The 19,357-nt window shown below is 36.8% G+C and overlaps 1 protein-coding gene across 9 annotated transcripts in view; it reads left to right on the top strand.

Annotated features, from left to right (window-relative positions):
• ALMS1 (ALMS1 centrosome and basal body associated protein) overlaps positions 1-19,357 on the top strand; it is a 190,704-nt gene that overhangs the window by 127,250 nt on the left and 44,097 nt on the right. For all 9 annotated transcript variants that reach the window (XM_044925773.2, XM_006045931.4, XM_006045930.4 and 6 more), the window contains one exon: positions 11,579-11,749. In XM_044925773.2, coding sequence (XP_044781708.2) covers positions 11,579-11,749 — 171 coding nt within the window. The remainder of the gene's footprint in view (positions 1-11,578; positions 11,750-19,357) is intronic.

Below are 19,357 nucleotides of genomic sequence, written 5' to 3'. Positions count from 1 at the left end.
CTTAATGGCTACCAGAAATAAAATAAGCTCACTTGATTGATTGTAGGTAGGAACATCTTTGATCTCAGTCTCACTTGCAGCCCCCTAGTTCAGAAGACAGAAATGTACCAATAGAAATCTGATCAAGTGTGCTTCTGTTCATTTACATCCTTAACACTTCCCTCTGGAGACATTAACTTTGAGAAAAATGGACAGCAGTGGGAAGAGAAAATGACTCAGGAATGGTACGTTGTATCATGAGAAATATTGTCCCTATAAAGTACTGAATTCATCAGTTAGACAAGAAGAGATCTGTTAGCTATATACTTGAGGTAGTAATTTTTTCATGTTCTTCCATCTATTCTGAGAGTGGATGGAATTAACAATAGAAAATAATACTTTCTTATACCAGTAGAGCTACTGGTAAAAGCCTTGAAATTGTTCTGATAGCTATTGTCTAACTCTAGAGTATATTGTGTTTCCATAGATATATGGAAGATCCAACTAGAGTTTGGGGCCGGGGGCAAGTCATAAACCACTGCAGATATTTGGGCCGAAAAATTTCTCAATTGAGAATGACTAAACTGTTGGACTCATGAAATCCTTTTAAAAACAAAAACACAAGGCAAAGGTAATCTCACAAAAAAAGAGATTTGCTCTTGTTGTTCAGTCACTCAGTTGTGTTTGACTCTTTGTTTGTGACTCCATGGGACCCCGTGGACTGCTGCACACCATGCTTCCCTGTCCTTCACCATATTCCAGAGCTTGCTGAAACTCATGTCCATTGAATCGTGATGCCATTCAACCATCTTTCCCAGCATCAGGGTCTTGTCTAATGAGTCAGCTCTTCACATCAGGTGGCCAAAGTATTAGAGCTTCAACTTCAGCATCAGTACTTCCCATGCTGTCTAGGTTGGTCATAGCTTTTCTTCCAAGGAGCAAGTGTCTTTTAATTTCATGGCTGCAGTCACCTTCTGCAGTGATTTTGGAGCCCAAGAAAATAAAGTCTATCACTGTTTCCATTGTTTCCCCATCTGTTTGCCATTAAGTGATGGGAACGGATGCCATAATCTTAAGTTTTTTGAATGTTGAGTTTTAAGCTAGCTTTTCACGCTCCTCTTTCACTTTCATCTTAAGTTTCTTTAGTTCCTCTTCGCTTTTTGCTGTTAGAGTGGTATCATTTGTGTATCTGAGATTATTGATATTTCTCCTGGCAATGTTGATTCCAGCTTGTGCTACATCCAGCCCAGCATTTCACATGATGTACTCTGCAGTGGTTAAATAAGTTAAATAAGCAGGGTGACAATATTCCCTGAAATGAAAGAAAGAGATAGATGTTAGAGATACACTCTTTGGGACTAGTAACACTGTGAAATAGCAACAAGGTTCCAGTTATATTTGAGAGTAAGTTCTGTGAGGATAGGTACCATATCTGTTTTTAAAGACATTTATACCTCATATCAATATAAAGTATAGATGTTATTTTTATATTCATTTAGAGATATTTAAATAATGTATATACTACTAACACTTAACTGTCAATAGAAGCAAAAAGCCATTGGGAGAGAACTGGCTGGAATTTTTAAAAGAAGAAGAGAAGTTATAGCCAAAAAATGGCAGAGAAGATTATAGCAGAAAAAAAATAGTAGCATGAAAAATTTTGCCCTGTGATAAAAACAACAGAAATTTGGCAAAACTTTATAGAAAACTTTTCCAAAATTCTGGAAATAAACCAAAGTCTTGTAGCCTTTGTAGTAAGCATTTATTGAAGAAAAATGTCTGAACCTTGATAAGAATAGTAAGCTTGTGGCATTTTAGTTTACTCTATTCTCATCCCCACACCCAGCTCAATGAGAATCTTGAAAAATATCAGCCTATAGTTCCAGGACTAGAGGGAGTAGAACAGAGCTAGTCCTCTTTCAAGACTCCACTCAAAAGGCTTGTCTTTATTTGGCATTACTCAGAGCTGTCCGGTGTGTATGAGCTTCTTTTAAAGGAAAAACTGAAGATGAGATGTCTATAGATATTTTGAAAGCCATTGACATATTCCTAGGGCTCTGGAAGACTTACACATGTGCACAGGCCTGTGTGCGTGCTCAGGAAAGACCTGAGGCCTTTAACCTTTGCCTGCCCTTAAGGCTGTGGACAAGAAGAAAGGAAAGGCTAAGGCAGAATTTTTAACTCCCTACCCTCAGTGTTGAAGGCTCTGTGCATGTAATCCCTCAGCAAAGACTGAGAGATTTATTGTTTGTAGATGTTTAAGGATATCTGTATCTTAGCTTACCACTAAGCTAGTTGAGTCAGAGAAGGCAATGACACCCCACTCCAGTACTCTTGCCTGGAAGATCCCATGGACGGAGGGGCCTGGTAGGCTGCAGTCCATGGGGTCGCTAGGAGTCGGACACGACTGAGCTTTTGACTTCACTTTCACTTTTCACTTTCATGCATTGGAGAAGGAAATGGCAACGCACTCCAGTGTTCTTGCCTGGAGAATCCCAGGGACGGGGGAGCCTGGTAGGCTGCCGTCTATGGGGTCGCACAGAGTCGGACACGACTGAAGCAACTTAGCAGCAGCAGCAGCAAGCTAGTTGAGTGGGAACTTCAATAGAGTTTACAGAATTAGTTTAGAAAAATTACTTTAAAAAAATAGCATAAGTCATAGTATGTTCAAAGAACTAAGTGAAAGCATGTCTAAAGAACTAAAGGGGGCTTCTCTGGTGGCTGAGTGGTAAAGAATCCACCCGCCAGTGCAGGACACAAGGATTTGATTTCTGATCTGGGAATATCTCACATGCCGCAGAATAATTAAGCCCCTGCCCCTGAGCCACATCTATTGAGCCTGTGCTCTAGACAGAGCCCGTGAGCTGCAACCTGCTGAGCCCACGTGCTACTATTTAAGCCTGCATGCCCTTAGATCCCTGGAGAAGGCGATGGTACCCCACTCCAGTACTCTTGCCTGGAAAATCCCATGGACCGAGGAGCCTGGTGCCTGCAGTCCATGGGGTCGCGAAGAGTCGGACACGACTGAGCTTTTGGCTTCACTTTCACTTTTCACTTTCATGCATTGGAGAAGGAAATGGCAACCCACTCCAGTGTTCTTGCCTGGAGAATCCCAGGGACGGGGGAGCCTGGTGGGCTGCCGTCTATGGGGTCACATAGAGTCGGACACGACTGAAGCGACTTAGCAGCAGCAGCAGCAGCCTTTAGAACCCATGCTCAGCAACAAGGAAGCTACTGCAATGAGAAGCCCATGCACTGTAACTAGAGAGTATCCCCCGCTTGCCACAACTAATGAAAAGCCCACACAGCAAGGAGGACCCAGCACAGCCACAAATAAACAAAAATTTAACAAAGAATTAAAAGAAGGTATAAGAACAGTGTTTTACCAAATAGAGAATATCAGTAAAAGAGAAATTATAAAAATCACCAAACAGAAATTCTGGAGTTGAAAAGCATAATAACTAAGATAAAAAGTTCACTAGAGAAAACTCAATATCAGATTTGAACAGGCAGAAGAATGAATCAGTGACTTGGTGGAGATAGGTCAGTCGAGATTATCCAGTGTGAGAAAGAGAATAAAAAAAAGAATGAAGAGAGGTCAACAGAATCTCAGAGTCCTGTGGATTACCCTCAAACAATCTGTTATACACATAATGAGATGAAGGGAGAGAAAAGGGCTGAAAAAGTATTTGGAGAAATAATGGCCCCAAACTGGCAAATTTAAGGACTCCTATTAATCTGTGCATCCAAAAAACTCAAGGAAGTCCAAACATGATAAACTCAAAGAGATCCATGTCTAGAAACATCATAAGTCATCAAAAGACAAAGAATGTTAAAGGAGCCAACACAGAGAGTTATGTACAAAGTCTCTTCAAAGAGACTAATAGCTGATTTCTCATCAGAAGCCATATAGACCAGAAGGCATTACAATGACATATTCAAAGGCTGAGGGAAAAAACCTACCTACCAAGTATTCTGTACCCAGCAAAACTTCAAAAATAAAGGAAAGATTAAGACATTCTCAGATACTCAGATAAACAAAAATTGAGACTACATTGCTAACAAACTGACTCACAGAAAATATTAAGATTTTTCAAGATGAAATAATAGATAACCTAAATAGTAACTCAAATCCACATGAAAAAATAAGAGTAATAAAAGTAACTACATAAGTTAATACAGACAGTAGAAAGGTATTTTTATTTGTAGTTCATTTTTCCTCCTATATGACATAAAAGACTAATGCAAAACAATAATTATAAATTTATGTTATTGGACACAAAATGTGTAATTCTATAACTTGTGAAAATAGCATAAAGAGGGAGGGGACAATTATAAAGGAGAAAAGTTTATATGTACTATTAAAATTGCTATTAATTTAAATAGATTGTTGATTTATATTAACATGTGAATGTTAATTCCCAGGACAATCACTAAGAAAATAACTTTATATATAGTAAAAGTCATCATAGGAATTAAAATGATATACTAATAAATAGCTATTTGACACAAAAGGGGCATAGTACAGAAACTGAGGAGCAAAAAAAAGCATAAAACATTGAAAACAATAGAAAAATAGCAGACTTAAATCCTACAGTTTTAGTAACTACATTAAATGTAACTGGATTATACTTTGATAGAAAGGCAGAGATTGACAGATTGGCTAAAAAGACATAATTTAACTGTATGCTATCTGCAGAAGCCTCACTTTATTTTTTTATTGAAGTATAGTTGATTTACAATATTGGATTAGTTTCAAGTGTATAGCAAAATGATTCAATTTTACCTATGTATATTTTTTCAGATTATTTTCCATTATAGTTATTATAAGATACTGAATATAGTTCCCTGTGCTATACAGTAGGTCCTTGTTTTTTTTAATCTTTATATATAGTAGTGTGTATCTGTTAATCCCAAACTCCTAATTTACCCCCAGTCCCCAGCTTTCCCTTTGATAAGCATAAGTTTGTTTTTTCACATCTATGAGTCTACTTCTGTTTTATAAATAAGTTCATTGGTATCATTGTTTTTAGATTCCACATATAAGTGACATCATATTGTGTTTGTCTTTTTCTGAAAAAGACCTTATTTTGGTAATTCCCTGGTAGTTCAGTGGTTAAGACTCAGCACTTTCACTGCCGTGGACCTGGGTTCAATCCTTAGTTGGGGAACTGAGATCCCACAAGCCGTGCAGTGAGGCCAAAAAAAAAGAGACTCAGTTGAGATTCAAAGATAAATTAGTTAAAAGTTAAAGGATGGAATAGAATATGCTCTGTAAATAATAGCAAAGGAGGGCTAGAGTGTCTATTAGGAGACAAAATAAACTTCAAACAAAAATTGTTATTAATGACAATATCATTTTATAATGATAAAAGAGTCAGTCCATCAAGAAAATATAACAATTATGAAATGTATATGCACCTAACAGCAGAGTACCAAATACATAAATCAAAACTAACAGAACTGAAAAAAAAATACATTATTAAAGGGAGAAATATTTCAAGCCAATAGCAAAAGGTCATATATTGTGTAATTCATTTACATGAAATTCCCAGAATAAGCAAATCCATATAGACAGAAAGTAGCTTAGTGGATGCCAAGGGAATGGTAGGGGATGGGAAAACAGGGAGTAACTGCTACCATATGTAAGATTTCTTTGTGGTGGACAAAAATGTTCTAGAATTAGATATCAGTATTGGTTGTGAAAGTACTAAGAACTACTAAATTGTACACATTTTAATTTGTGACTTTTCTGTTTTGTCTCAGTTTAGATAAAAGGGGGGCAGCAGCGATATGAAGGAAAAGACTGTAAAGCTGTAAAGATTTGGTAGCAGGTGTAAAATTTATTGTTCAGGCAGGAAAGGATGGAATTAGCATGGTGGAAGTTAAATTAGTGATGCGGACAAATCTGAGAAAGTCTCGAAAATTACAGAGGAAAAAGAAGAAGTGAAACAGCTGTGAGGGACTTCCTGGTGGTACAGTGGTTAAGAATCCGCCTGCCAGTGCAGTGGACGTGGATTTGATCCCTGATCTGGGAAGACTCCACGTGTTGCTGGGGCAGCTAAGCCCATGTGGCACAACTGCTGCAGCCTGCACACCCTCGAGCTAGCGAGTGGCACCTACTAGAGCCCGTGCCTGGAGCCTGTGCTCTGCAACGAGAGAAGCCTGCGCACTGCAAGGAAGAGTAGTCCCCACTTGCTGCAGCTAGAGAAAGCCAACCTACAACGAAGACCCAGCATGACCAAAAATAAATAAGAAAATGCTGCACAAGATGATGAGAGACATAAGAAACATAGCTAAGTAAACCAAACCAAGAATTTTATTTGTAGCTGAGGAAAAAGGTAATATTCAAAGGCTTAACTGAGGAAAACATCCCTCTCCTAAAAAAGGGAACACTGTATGCAGATTGAAAGTTATCATAAAAATCCAGGCAAAAATCAGTAGAAGGAGACTGAGATACATACCAGAAAAAGATTTTTGAGTATTAAAAGGGAAAAAAATCCTATTAATATACACAGTTGAAAAAAGGGAACAAAATTAAATCTGATATCAGACTTATTTGAAAGACTAAATGTAAAAATAATGGAACCAAGTCTGTGTTTATTGGGAAAATTATATAATTCAAGGATTTATAGACCCAGTGCATATAGATTAAGCAGTGTAACAGTGAAAAGACATTTTCACATGTATACAAGAGCTAGAAAGTATATTCAACCTCTGTACCTTCTTGGGAAATTTACTTGAAGACTCATCCAGCTGAAGAGATGAATCAAAATGAAGAGAAATGAAGCTGAAAGTGACTGGTGGTGAACTTTGAAGTCAGTTTAACACAACACTCATCTAAATAGAAAATTTAGTTACACGGTGGGGGGAAAATGTCAGAAGTTAATTTTGGAATGAAAGGCACAAAAAGAATAAACAATTGTATTTTTTGTCTTTAATATAAGAGACTAAAGAGGTTTTGTTTTATTCATGACTTGGTTTTCCTACAACTAATGATACTAAAAGCATAGCCCAAAAAAAAAAAAAAAATTGGACTTTAATAACATAACTTTTGCTCCCCCCCAAAAATTATCAGCATTGTAAAAAGTTTGCTCACAGAGTTGAGAAAAAAATTTGCAGTTCTTATATATATGATAAGAGATTAATATCCATAATGTCTGAAGAACTCTTACAGCTCAACAACAACAACAAAATCTCATTTTTAAATGAGCACAGCATCTAAAGAGACATTTCTCCAGGAAAGATATACAGATGGCCAAAAAGAATGTGAAAAGATGTTTTACATCATTAGTCATAAAGGAAATGCAAGTGAAAACTATGAAGAGATACCCAGTAGGATGGCTGTTATGAAATAAAAAAGAACAAGGATTGCAGGAATATGGAAAATTGAAACTCTTTGGGTATTGCTAATGGTAATGGTGTAGCAACTATGGATAACTGTATAGTGGTTCCTCAAAACATTAAACATAGAATTACTATATGAACTAACAGTTCTAAGTATGAACCCAGTATTCCTGACAGATACTAGGCGCTACATTTATAGGGTTGTCCAAAATAAACATGTCCCCTCTGATTATGCTCAAGTGGGGAGGTAGATATGAACAAATAGATACAAATAGTATACAAATTACAAATCATGCATTAAGAAAATAAGAGTTCTAAGAGAATAAGAGGATCCAGTTTAATTTAGGAGCTCATGAAGACCTTGCTAAAGAAGAAACTCTAGAACTGAGATCTAGAAGATATAGGTAAATTAGGCAGAGTGAGGAGTGAAAGTGCTCTGGCTGGAGGGAACAATATGGGCAGAGCTCCAGAAACAGGGAAGTTTGATGCATTTGGCAAATGAGAAGAAGGCAGTGTGGGTAGAGCAGAGCTGTGGCTAGAATTGGTTAAAGATAGGTAGGCTCAAGATGAGGCTGCTGCTGCTAAGTCACTTCAGTCGTGTCCGACTGTGTGCAACCCCATAGACGGCAGCCCACCAGGCTCCCCCGTCCCTGGGATTCTCCAGGCAAGAACATTGGAGTGGGTTGCCATTTCCTTCTCCAATGCATGAAAGTGAAAAGTGAAAGTGAAGTCGCTTAGTTGTGTCCGACCCTCAGCGACCCCATGGATTACAGCCTACCAGGCTCCTCCGTCCATGGGATTTTCCAGGCAGGAGTACTGGAGTGGGGTGCCATTGCCTTTGAGGCAGGGTTGTGTAAACTATATTAAGGCATTTGAACTTTATTCCAGTTGGCAATTATGGTTTGATTTACATTTGTAATTTTTTCATGCTCCTACGTGGAGGATGGCTTATGAATGAAAAGTAGGGAGTCAAGAAGTGGAATTGAGGATGCTAGTTACCTAAAGGCTGTTGCAGTGGTCAGTATCAGAAAGGGTAGCATCTAGGATTAGAATGATGATGATAGAGATGGAGAGAAATGGAAACATTCAACTTATTTTTAGGAAATAGTTCCTCCTGGACTTGGTAGTAAAATATGGACAGTGAGGGAGAGGAGGTTAAAAAAAAAAATGCTTTCTAGTTTTCTAGAATAAGCAACTGGGTAAAAAAAAGGTGACATTTACTGAGATGAAGAAGCCTGAGGAAGAAGCAGATTTGGGAAAGATGGTCAAGATACCTGCTTTGGATATGTTAAAAATGAGACTTCTGCATCCATGTGGAGATGTTAAATCTGCAGTTGAGTTTAGACAGAGTTGGTTTATGGATGTGTTTGTATACAAGTGCACTCCATGGAATATGGCACATGATAAACATATGCTGTTTTTTATGAAAACATCCAGGTGGGTATAGAGATTCCAAATCTCCTGTTAGAGTTCTGGACTCTCTTCCTGTCCCAAACATTAATCTGTACTTATTTTGATACATTTTACAGCTGAACACAGATACAGGAAAATAAGTATGCATACACTCAATGGCATATATATATTGTGCGGCTGCACTCTCTTTCAACTGCCTCTTGGCTCCAATGAGGTTGATTCTCTTATATATATACCTACTGCTCTCAGGAACTGTATTCTTCCCCACCTCTGAAGCTGACATAATCACCTCTCTTGGAGAATAAAAGAAAGTTGTGAAAAAAACCTCATGTACAGTTGTTTGTGTTGTTCCATAATATATAAAAACAATTTTTTTTTTTAATGAGGAAAGGAATTCTTTTTCTAATTTTGTTGCCAGATTCTTGGCTTTCTGTGCATTGATGCCCAATAGAAATACAGACAGTTTTGGAGGAGGAGAGAGGTGGCTTTATTCTTTCATTGTCCAGCAAAGGGGAAAATACAGCAGGCTAATGTCTCAAGAACTATGCCCCTTTTCTTTGGGTAATAGGGAGAGAATCACAATGAAGATCTTGCATTTAAAAAAAATTTGTTTGTTTGCTTTTGGCTACATCTTAGATGCACTGTGTGGGCTTCTCTCTAGCTGTGGCGCGTGGGCTCAGTAGTTTGCGGCCCAAGGGACCAGTTGCCTCAAGGTACACCACTTCCCCATGGCTCAGACAGTAAAGAATCTGCCTGCAATGCAGGAGACCTGAGTTTGATCCCCGGGTGGGGAAGAGTCCCTGGAGAAGTGAATGGCCACACACTCCAGTGTTTGTGCCTAGGGAATTGCATGGACAGAGGAGCTTGGTGGGCTGAAGTCCATGGGGTCACAGGGTCAAACTTGACTGAGTGACTTACACTTTCACTTTCATATGGGATCTTAGTCTCTGGACCACATCACCTACATTGGAAGGTGACTTCTTAACCACTGGACCACTGGGGATGTCCCTTGTATTTTTTTTTTCCTTTGCAAAATTTCAAAAAAGGCCACAGCTAGCATCAGGCAGCTCAGCAACTGGGCCTTCCACTCCCTCAAGTTATTGATCCTAACCTTCTTTTTGGAATGCAGAATGCTACTGAGAGAGTGTAGGGGGAGAAGAATGCCAGGTGCAGAGTACAATTCATATGGAATCAAAGAGTAATTAGCTTTGTTTGGCTTTGTGAAGGAGAAGTTTAGCTACACGTGTTAGTAGTAACAGTAAAGAATAAGCTGAGATTATTCTTTTTCAGGCCTGTTTATGTTGTTTCTCCAGCCTGTTCACTGTTTCCTTATTTTCCTTGTTTATCAGAAAACTCTCATTTTTATTTAAGAAAAGTGTCATTTCTATTTTTGCTGTAACAGTTTCTCCCCCAAATGCTGTAGAGGCTAGTTGTGTCCTAAGTACTGGAATCTGAAGCTCAGAAGAAAGGTTCCAGCTAGAGATACATATTTGTTGGTCATCAACATACAATTCTATACTTTGGTGATTGGGGAGTTCATCCAGGAAGAGAAGAGAACCCAGTTCTGACCCCTTCAGGAACTCCAACACTGAGAGTTTTAGTTGAAGAAAGGACAATGAGGATTTACCTGAAGGATAGGGAGCAAATAAAAGAAAGTGATGCCACAGAAGCAAAGAAAAGCTCAATGGACATACGACCCAGAGGGCTTAACAGGATTCTTGCAGTCTGTCCTGAAATATTCCTCATGACATATTTATACTATACTCATGGACTGATACTTTTGGTGGTGGTGGTTTAATCACTAAGTCACGTCTGACTCTTTTGCGTCCCCAGGGACTGTAGCCCTTGAGGCTCTTCTGTCCATGGGATTTCCCAGGCCAAGAATACTAGAGTGGGTTGCCATTTCCTTCTCCAGGGAATTGCCCCACCCAGGGATTGAACCTGCATCTCCTGCTTGTCAGGCAGATTCTTTACCACTGAACCACCTGAACTGATACTTACTTAGCTTTTTTGGCCATATACCTTTTCGGTGCTTACAAAGTGCATGAGATATGGAGTATCAGATAAGAAGGAAAAAATAAAACATTTTTGTAGAAGATAATTCTGTAGTTACTACAAACTGTTATATATCCAGAGATGTTCTTTTGCCTCTTCTTTGTGACGTGGGTAAACTTCTTATCAGTTCCTATATTAGTGGGCTTAACACTGAAATGTATTTTAAAAGAAAAAAAAATCTTATATTCAAATCTTACATTTATCACATAAAATTTTCCTTAGAATATTTTGTATTATTGTCAGATTAACCTTCCTAAAATGTGACTGATTGTATTTCCCTTTATTATTACCCCCTTTAGTTGGGATTCTATGCTCCACTGAATTTTGTCCCAATTACTTTTTAATATCTCCCACCACTCTCTTTAATGTCTGACCACAAAAGTATCTGATTTTCTTATTTACTGTTTTCCTAGTCTTTGCTAATGCCATAACCGCTACCTAAAATGCTTTTGTTTCTTCCTTCCTCTCCATATTTCAGAAAGTCCCTACTTGCAATCTGTTTCTCCTCATCTGAAAACATTTCTGAGCTAGAATTTGATCTCCCTTCTGAACTGATATTCTGCTTTATGTCTCCTCTTACGTCATTTGCTTCTCCACTATATTGTTGCAATATTGTACATTTCTGACAGCTTCAGTTTGACTGGCGTCTCCTTCTAAGTACCCTATAACACTCCCATGGTAGTGCCTTTTTTATAGAAGTGGTTTAAGAGGTAATTTTTTTTGTTTTTCTTTAAATTCATATCTGTACTTATGTTAACTATACTGCTTTCCCATTTTTCTGCAGGATCCAATGATGCCATTGCTCCAGATTTCCCGGCTCAGGTGCTAGGCACAAGGGATGATGACCTGGCAGACACTGTTAACATTAAACATAAAGAGGGCATCTACAGTAAGAGGGCGGTAACTAAGGCATCCTTGTCAATGGGGAAAAAACCCTTTCAGAAAGATAATGCAGGTGACTGGAGTGGCTTTGTGTATTTTGTGGCCTCTTTTTTTTTTTTTCTCTCTGTATTCATCCTAAGTGGGAGTATTATCCTTTCTTTTTTTTCTACTTCATTAATGCGAACTTTTCTCCTAGGTGTTTTATTGGGTATGTACAAGAAGGAAAATATAAAATCTTTTTAAATGCTTCAAATTTTTGAAAACAATAAACTTTAGTTTCACTATGGAAACTAGATTGCAGCTTTTAAAATGAAATTATATCCAATTAAATGTTTTAAAGACTAAAATCCATAGAAAGTGTTGATTAAAATGCTTCATGAATTTATCTGTCAGATGGTATAAATATCTCATCAATTGGATTCTGCAGGAAAGTCTGTGGCTTACATGTTGTTTTGAATTTTTTTAAATTTTGCTGCCAGCATTTAAAAATAAGATTTTGGGCTTCCTTTGAAAAGTCAGAATATCTGGTTGCACTCAGCTTGTGTTCCTTCTTGGCAATAATCAGTGAACCCTGAGGCATGACTGTCCTCTGCAGAAAGGATACACATTCTTCTGTTTGCATCAGTCCGCATGAGTCTCAGACTCATGAAGACTCAGTCTGCTTCATTCATCGATCTTGGGTCTTCATTCTTATTCCCAGATAAAGGCCCCAATGTTTTATAAAAGCTTTTAATCTTTAGGAATCTCCTTGATTTTTTTTCCCTCTGCATCACTGATATTGTGCTTCTTTAATTGATACACAGTAGTATTTATTAAACGAAAATTTCAGGAGCTACTGAAAACTCTACATGTATACTTACATATGTTACTTTGTTACATTTACAGTATTTTATTCATGTTCATAGCTATTAGCCAGATAGGAGCTACTAATCTGGGGGCAGTATTCAAACAAGGGCTGCTGGCTCTATGTTCTGGTTTGGGCATAGTGTTAATGATTTCCTGTGATGGTGTTAGTGCTTTTATGAGGAAACCAAATGAAAGGCTGCTTGCTAAAGTGCAGACATTCTTCCAGATAACTTTTTGTTGCACTCAAAAGCATTTTGAGGTCTTTTGAAATGAGATAAGCTTATCTGCCAGTTAGCACTGAGGCTGCCAAGTAAATAAAAAGGCAACTATTTTTTCAAAATGTAGTTCATAAATGAAAACTCTCATATGCTAGCTATATACTAGTGGCAGTTTGGTTCACATAGGTGACCCTGTGATCCCACTGTTAGGCACTTGTGAAGAAGGTGGATATGCAAAAACTGACAGGAAACAAAAAGTGGTAGACTCAGGGAACTCCATTAGAAGTCTGCACAGTGAACTTACTAACTGTGCATTTGGTGAGGATGTTGTGTTTGAAATAAAGTTAGGCTTTGTTACCTGAGGGACCCCTGTAACTTCCCGCTTCTTAAACGGACATCTGTTACTATTATTGTTGGTCTACTTCAGACTTTATATCCTAAGGAAAAGCCCTCCTGATTAACCGAGAAGCCCAGCCTTAGAACCTCTCACTTTAAAGGGTTAAGAAGAATAGGGAGAAGATACCTGCTGGGGAAAACTTTTGTATACCAGCTAAGTGAACCCATTAAATATATCAGAAATAAAAATCTCAGAATGATTGGAATATAAAAGTAAGAAAATCTGATAGGAAATAGAACATAAAAAGAAGGGAAAAGAAAAAAGAAAAGAAAATTCAAGATTGACCTCAAAGGGTCATCATCAAAAAACAGGTGTTCCATACAGAAGATAGAGAAGGTAAAAAAGAAGGAATCAAGGACTAGTATAGGAATAGATCCCAAAAGTGAAGGATATGAATTTTCATATTAATAGGAATTATGTATGTAAAAATCCACATCAAAGCACATGACTGTTTGAAATTTGATACACTGGCAAGAGGAGATTCTAAAAGCTTCCAAAGAGAAAACAAGTACCATATAAAGAAATGGATATTAGACTGATGTTAAACTTTTAAAAAATAATACATGCACTATTGATATTATCTATAAAATAGATGAGTAATGAGAACCTACTGTATAGCACAGGGAACTCTATTCAGTGGTCTGTGGTGACCTAAATGAGAAGGAAATCCCAAAATAGGGGATATATATATACGTATAGCTTGTTCATTTTGCTGTACAGTAGACCTATATTTCTAACCACGACCCTCGGTTCTAATCTGCCAAGGATTTCCTCTCAGAGCTCTTGCACAAATAGAGGTTGTACTTGGTAAGACATCAAACAAGACAGATATGCTGTACAGTAGAAACTTAATACAACACTGTAAAATGACTATACTCCAATTAAAAAAAGAAAAGTAATACATGGGACTAGAAACTAAAGGCATAATGCCTTGAAATTCTGAGGGAAAATTATTTCATTAAAATTAAAGATTTAATTTTTTTAAAGGAAAACATAGAATGAAGGAAATGAGGTCAACAACATAGGAGAGTGGGAAAGGAATTACAGCAGTGATGCAGAGGATCGAGAACAAGTTCAGATAGAGGACTGTAAGAAAAGAGTCAAGCTGATAGACTGCCTTATATAGTTGGCTGTATTTGGAAGGGATTTTCGATTCTGTTTCCATTTATAAGGATGATGAAGGGAATGGTATAGAGAAACTTAGCAAATGTAAAAACAGGCAATTGGTAACTCCTCAGGAAAAGCAAAACTTTGTAAAAGAAAGTAAATATGATTACAGTATTCTGGTTGGTTTAACTGTGAATAACAGAAACATAACACAGTCACATATGAACTGAAGAGTGACTAAATCAAGACTTATTTACATAATATATAAACACTGAACATTAGTATAGGGTTAAAATTTCAGAAGATAGAATGAGGGAATATGGGTGTGACAGGAAAGTTTTCTAAAAGGTAAATCCCTATTGATCATAGAAGAAAATAAAACATTTTATGGAACTAAAAAGGATACAACGATATGAAACATGTTATTTGGAAACAAGGCTAGTGATACTGGAAGAAATGACTAAATGAATTGGTGGTATTTGAAAATTGTTGATTTCTGTTATAAGCTTAATGGAACTCTTCGACTTTCTGATATTTTGATTAGATTACTGTTTATTTTGTGTTACCTCCCAAAACATAAAAGAGATGGAAAAAGATATATTTGGCAAATACTAACCAAAGAAAAGGTAGCGAGCAGTGTTAATATTGACAAAATAAAATTCTAGGCCAAAATATAATATATATATATATTATATATATATACTCCTAGGAGTAGGATATTCCTACTAATAATTTATATTAATTATAATGTATAATATGTAATATATAATTATATGTTTATATAGTATAATGTATAATTATGAATTATATATATATATACACGCCTATATCTATATATAAGAGTAGGAAATGGCAACTCTAGTACTCTTGCCTGGAGAATCCCATTGACAGGAACCTGGCAGGCTACAGTCCATGGGGTCACAAAGAGTCAGACATGCCTGGGCGACTGAGTGTGCACACACGCGTGCACACACAAGTTTCCCTTCCAATAAAAAAAAGGCTCAAATATACCAACAAGCAAGGTAAAATTTGAGCTTATTTTCATGTACTCAAACTTGTATGCAGGAAAAATGACAGGAAGATATAGGTAAACCCAACAGTTCATATCCATCAGAAACTGAAAGATGCTGGAAAGAGGATTCAAGTGTATGTACTTGGTTGAGGAGCCAGTTGGGCAAAGCAACCATCTGTGAGATTTAAGACTGTAGACCTCTGGAATCCCACTGAGGTAGAACCATACGGCAGCACCATGGAAGCCTTGGTGGGTTCAGGTAGCTGGTCCCCCTCTGGCAGGCGGCTGCCCATATCCCTGGGGGTGTGGTGTGGCATGCCTAGCTTGGTTTTGGACAGTGCAGGACAGCCCTCACCTGTCAGGTACTAAACCATTCATAGATAACCTGCTTCTGGGTGGGGGTTTCCTAAGAAGCAGAGAAGCTCCCTTCTTGAGTTCTATTTAATGTCAGCCCTCCACACAAGGGTTTTAATAATAAAAAGGGAAAAAAATAAAAACAAAAAAATTAGAGAAGATTTAAACAATGGAATTTTAAAATTTGATTGATTGAGAACTTTGCATTTTTTTAAAGAACAGGTGAAACACTTAGAAAAATGGATGAAGTTGTTGCACTTAAAGAATTGATGTTCAAACAGAACAGCTTCTTTGACTACTGTAGCCAAATTAGAAATCAACAATAAAAACTTGTAACAACAAAACAAAAATCTGTGTGTTATGGGTTGAATAGTATTCCCCCAAAATTTATGTTCACTGAGAACTTCAGTATGTAATGTTACTTGCAGATGTAATTAGTTAAAGATCTTTAGGTTAAATCATCCTTGGTTTAGAGTGGACCTCAAATCCAGTGATTCGTGGACTTACTGAATAGGAGAGGGGGCCATGTGAAGACAAAAGCAAAGACTGGAGTTGTGCTGCCTTAAGCCAGGGAGTACTAGGGATCATTAGAAGCTGGAAGACACAAGGAAGAATTCTCCCAGATAGCCTTTGAGAGAGCGTGTTCCTGCTGACACCTGACTCCAGATCTGTGGGAGAATAAATGTATTTTGTTTTAAGCCACTCAGTTGGTAATAATTTACTGTGGCGGCCCTAGGAAACTAATATACATAATACATAAATATTATATACATATACTTATACAATAACCATGTATTTGAAAATTTAAAACTGTAATTCTAAGTAACTCAGAAGTTAAAGTAATACTGGAAGTTGCAATATATTTAAAACTCTGATATCAAAATGTATAGAAGATAGCCAAAGTGATACTTAGGGTAAAGTTATACCCTTAAATATAAATAATAAAAAATTGAAATAGGAGAACAAATCTAGAGGATTTACACTACCAAGTATCAAAACTTATTACAAAGCTGTAGTAATCAAAACAGTGTATTGTTGGCACAAGGATAAACAGACTGACCAGAGCAGAGAATATTCCAGAAACAGATTCACATATATATGGACACCTGATTGATGATAAAGCTACCGCTGCAGTACCGTGGGGAAAAAGATGATGTTTTTAGTAAAATGATGTTATGTAAATTGGATATGGGGGGGGGCGGGGAAGAACACTGACCCCCCCCCACTTCACTACACGTCAAAATCAATTCCATATACTTCATAGATTTAAATATGTAAGGCATAGATAGATGAAATAGATCAGTTTTCTGCAAGAAAATACAGAGGAGTATGTCTTCATAATTTTGGAATGGGAAAAAATTTATGAAATCGAATCCCCAGCCCCCAAAAATAGTAACCATAAAAGAAAATATTGACAAATATATCACATGAAATTAAGATATTCTATTAATTAACCACCAAATGAGAGAGTCAAAGGCAAGCCACAGAGTGGGGAAGATGTTTTCAATAGATACCTCACAAAGGACTTCTATCTAAAATATAAAATGAACTAATACAAATCAATGTGAAAAAGATAGGCAATCCAATTTTTGAAAAGGACAAAAGTACTTGAATTAGGTGCTTTATAAAAGAGAATATCGAATAGCCAGTGAACATAACGCAAAAATATTCAACTTGATTCATCAGCAGGGATTTGCAAATTAGGATCACAATAAGATCTCTGCATACCCATTAGAATGGCTGGAATGAAAAAGTCAGTACTGTGCTGGTAAGAATATAAAACAAGAGGTATTTATTCACTACTGGTGAGAATGTAAATTTCGAGAGTGACCTTGGAAAGCAATTTGCCATTATCTAGTAAGTTACACAAAAGCATAATCAAGCAATTCTGATCCTAATTATATACTCCACGGAAGAGGATGTGCATGAGCACCAAGAGACACACGTGAATATTCTTTACAGCAGTTCTTGTAATAGCTTCAAACCAGAAATTACCAAATGCCCATTATTTTTCCAGTAGTATGGATGAATTGTATTGTTAATACTAACCAGAAAATGGGACTAAGTAAAGGACAAATACGTTTTAACACTTAATGGATCTTACAAATACAACATGAGAGAAGAAAGCAAGACATAAGGCTATGTGCTCTTTTTTTCTATTTACAGAAAGTTCAGAAATATAAGTAGTTTGTTGCATTTAAAATGGGCTGTTAATTATCAGCCTGGGGGAGATTGGAAGAAAGAATGAGGGGAGCATGTATACTTCGAGCCAGGTTTTTTTTAAAACCCTGGTATATGTTCACTTTTTTAACAATTCATTGAATTCTCTGTGCAATATTTGTTATGTGTCTTCTGAGACATAATGCAAAAGGCATTTTTAAGATACGCTTTTTAAAAACAACAAAGAATAAGTACTTAGAAATGACTCTAACAAAGGACATAGAGAATGATTGAGCTTCATTGAATTACAGTAAAGAACCCTAAGTAAATTCAATGCATCACTACTCAAAATTCCAGTAGAATTTTTTGTGGGACTTGACAGGCTGATTCCAAGGTTTTTTTGAAAATCAAGAAGTATATTTAAAGAATAAGATAGGGAACTTGCCATACTAGATATCAAAAGACTTACTGTGTGCATGTGTGTGTATGTGTATAAAACATATTTAAGACCTAATATGTAGTAATAAACAATGTGTTGACCAGAAACACACCCATGAATGTGGAAACTTAATATATGCCACAGATGACATATCCTGGGGAGGGGGTGAGCTAGTCAATAGTGTTTTGGCCACTGATGATAGAACTAAGAAAAAATAAAATCTGATAGATCCCTGTGTGCTCTGTGCTTAGTCACTCGTTAGTGTCCAATTCTTTGTGACCCTGTGGACTGTAACCAGCCAGGTTCCTCTATCCATGGGGATTTCCAGGCAAGAATACTAGAGTGGGTTGCCATGCCCTCCTCCAAGGGATCTTCCCAACCCAGGGATCAAACAAACCCAGGTCTCCCACATTGCAGGCAGATTCTTTACCATCTGAGCCACAGGGAAGCCCTACTGCAAACTAAACAAAAGCGTAGTCCAAGTGATATTAAATGTAAAAAGGAAAACTTTAAGCTTTTAGAATTTAGATGACTGTGTTTTGACCATGAAATACTGGTTTGTTAAATGAGACCTGCAAAGCACAGACCATGAAGAAAAATAAAATAAATATGATATTATTAAAAAATTTTGTATACCAAAAGACATATAACAAAGACAAGACACAGACTTGGAGAATATTTGCAATTCATACAAGCTACAAAGAAATTCTACAACAATGTTCATTGTAATGCTTTTTAATATTAAAAAAAATTAGAAATAGTGTAAAGTTTATCAACAGATGACTTGATACATTAATTGAATAGGATTCTGTGTAACATTGAGAATGAATTAATTAGAGTTACTATGAGTAAATCCTCCAATCATAATTTGGAGTGTAAAAGACAAAGGTACTCAGAGTATTACACCTTTTATATAAAGTTTAAAGAAAGACATGCAAAATAATCCAATACATTCAAAAACATCCTTGAAATTGGCAGATTCTAAATTGAGCTTAAGGTTGCTGCTGAAAATGGTATTAATTGAGCATGCACATAGAGTATCTATCATTATATCACTATATCTGTAATGTTTTATTTTTTAAGCTCTATAACCATTATTAACTGCTTGGTAACTGTATCCTAGTTGTTATATTGGTGATTTTTAATTT

Source organism: Bubalus bubalis, chromosome 12 (assembly GCF_019923935.1).
Source record: "Bubalus bubalis isolate 160015118507 breed Murrah chromosome 12, NDDB_SH_1, whole genome shotgun sequence".
Classification (NCBI taxonomy): Eukaryota; Metazoa; Chordata; class Mammalia; order Artiodactyla; family Bovidae; genus Bubalus; species Bubalus bubalis.
This window is presented reverse-complemented; position numbering and strand designations above follow the sequence as displayed.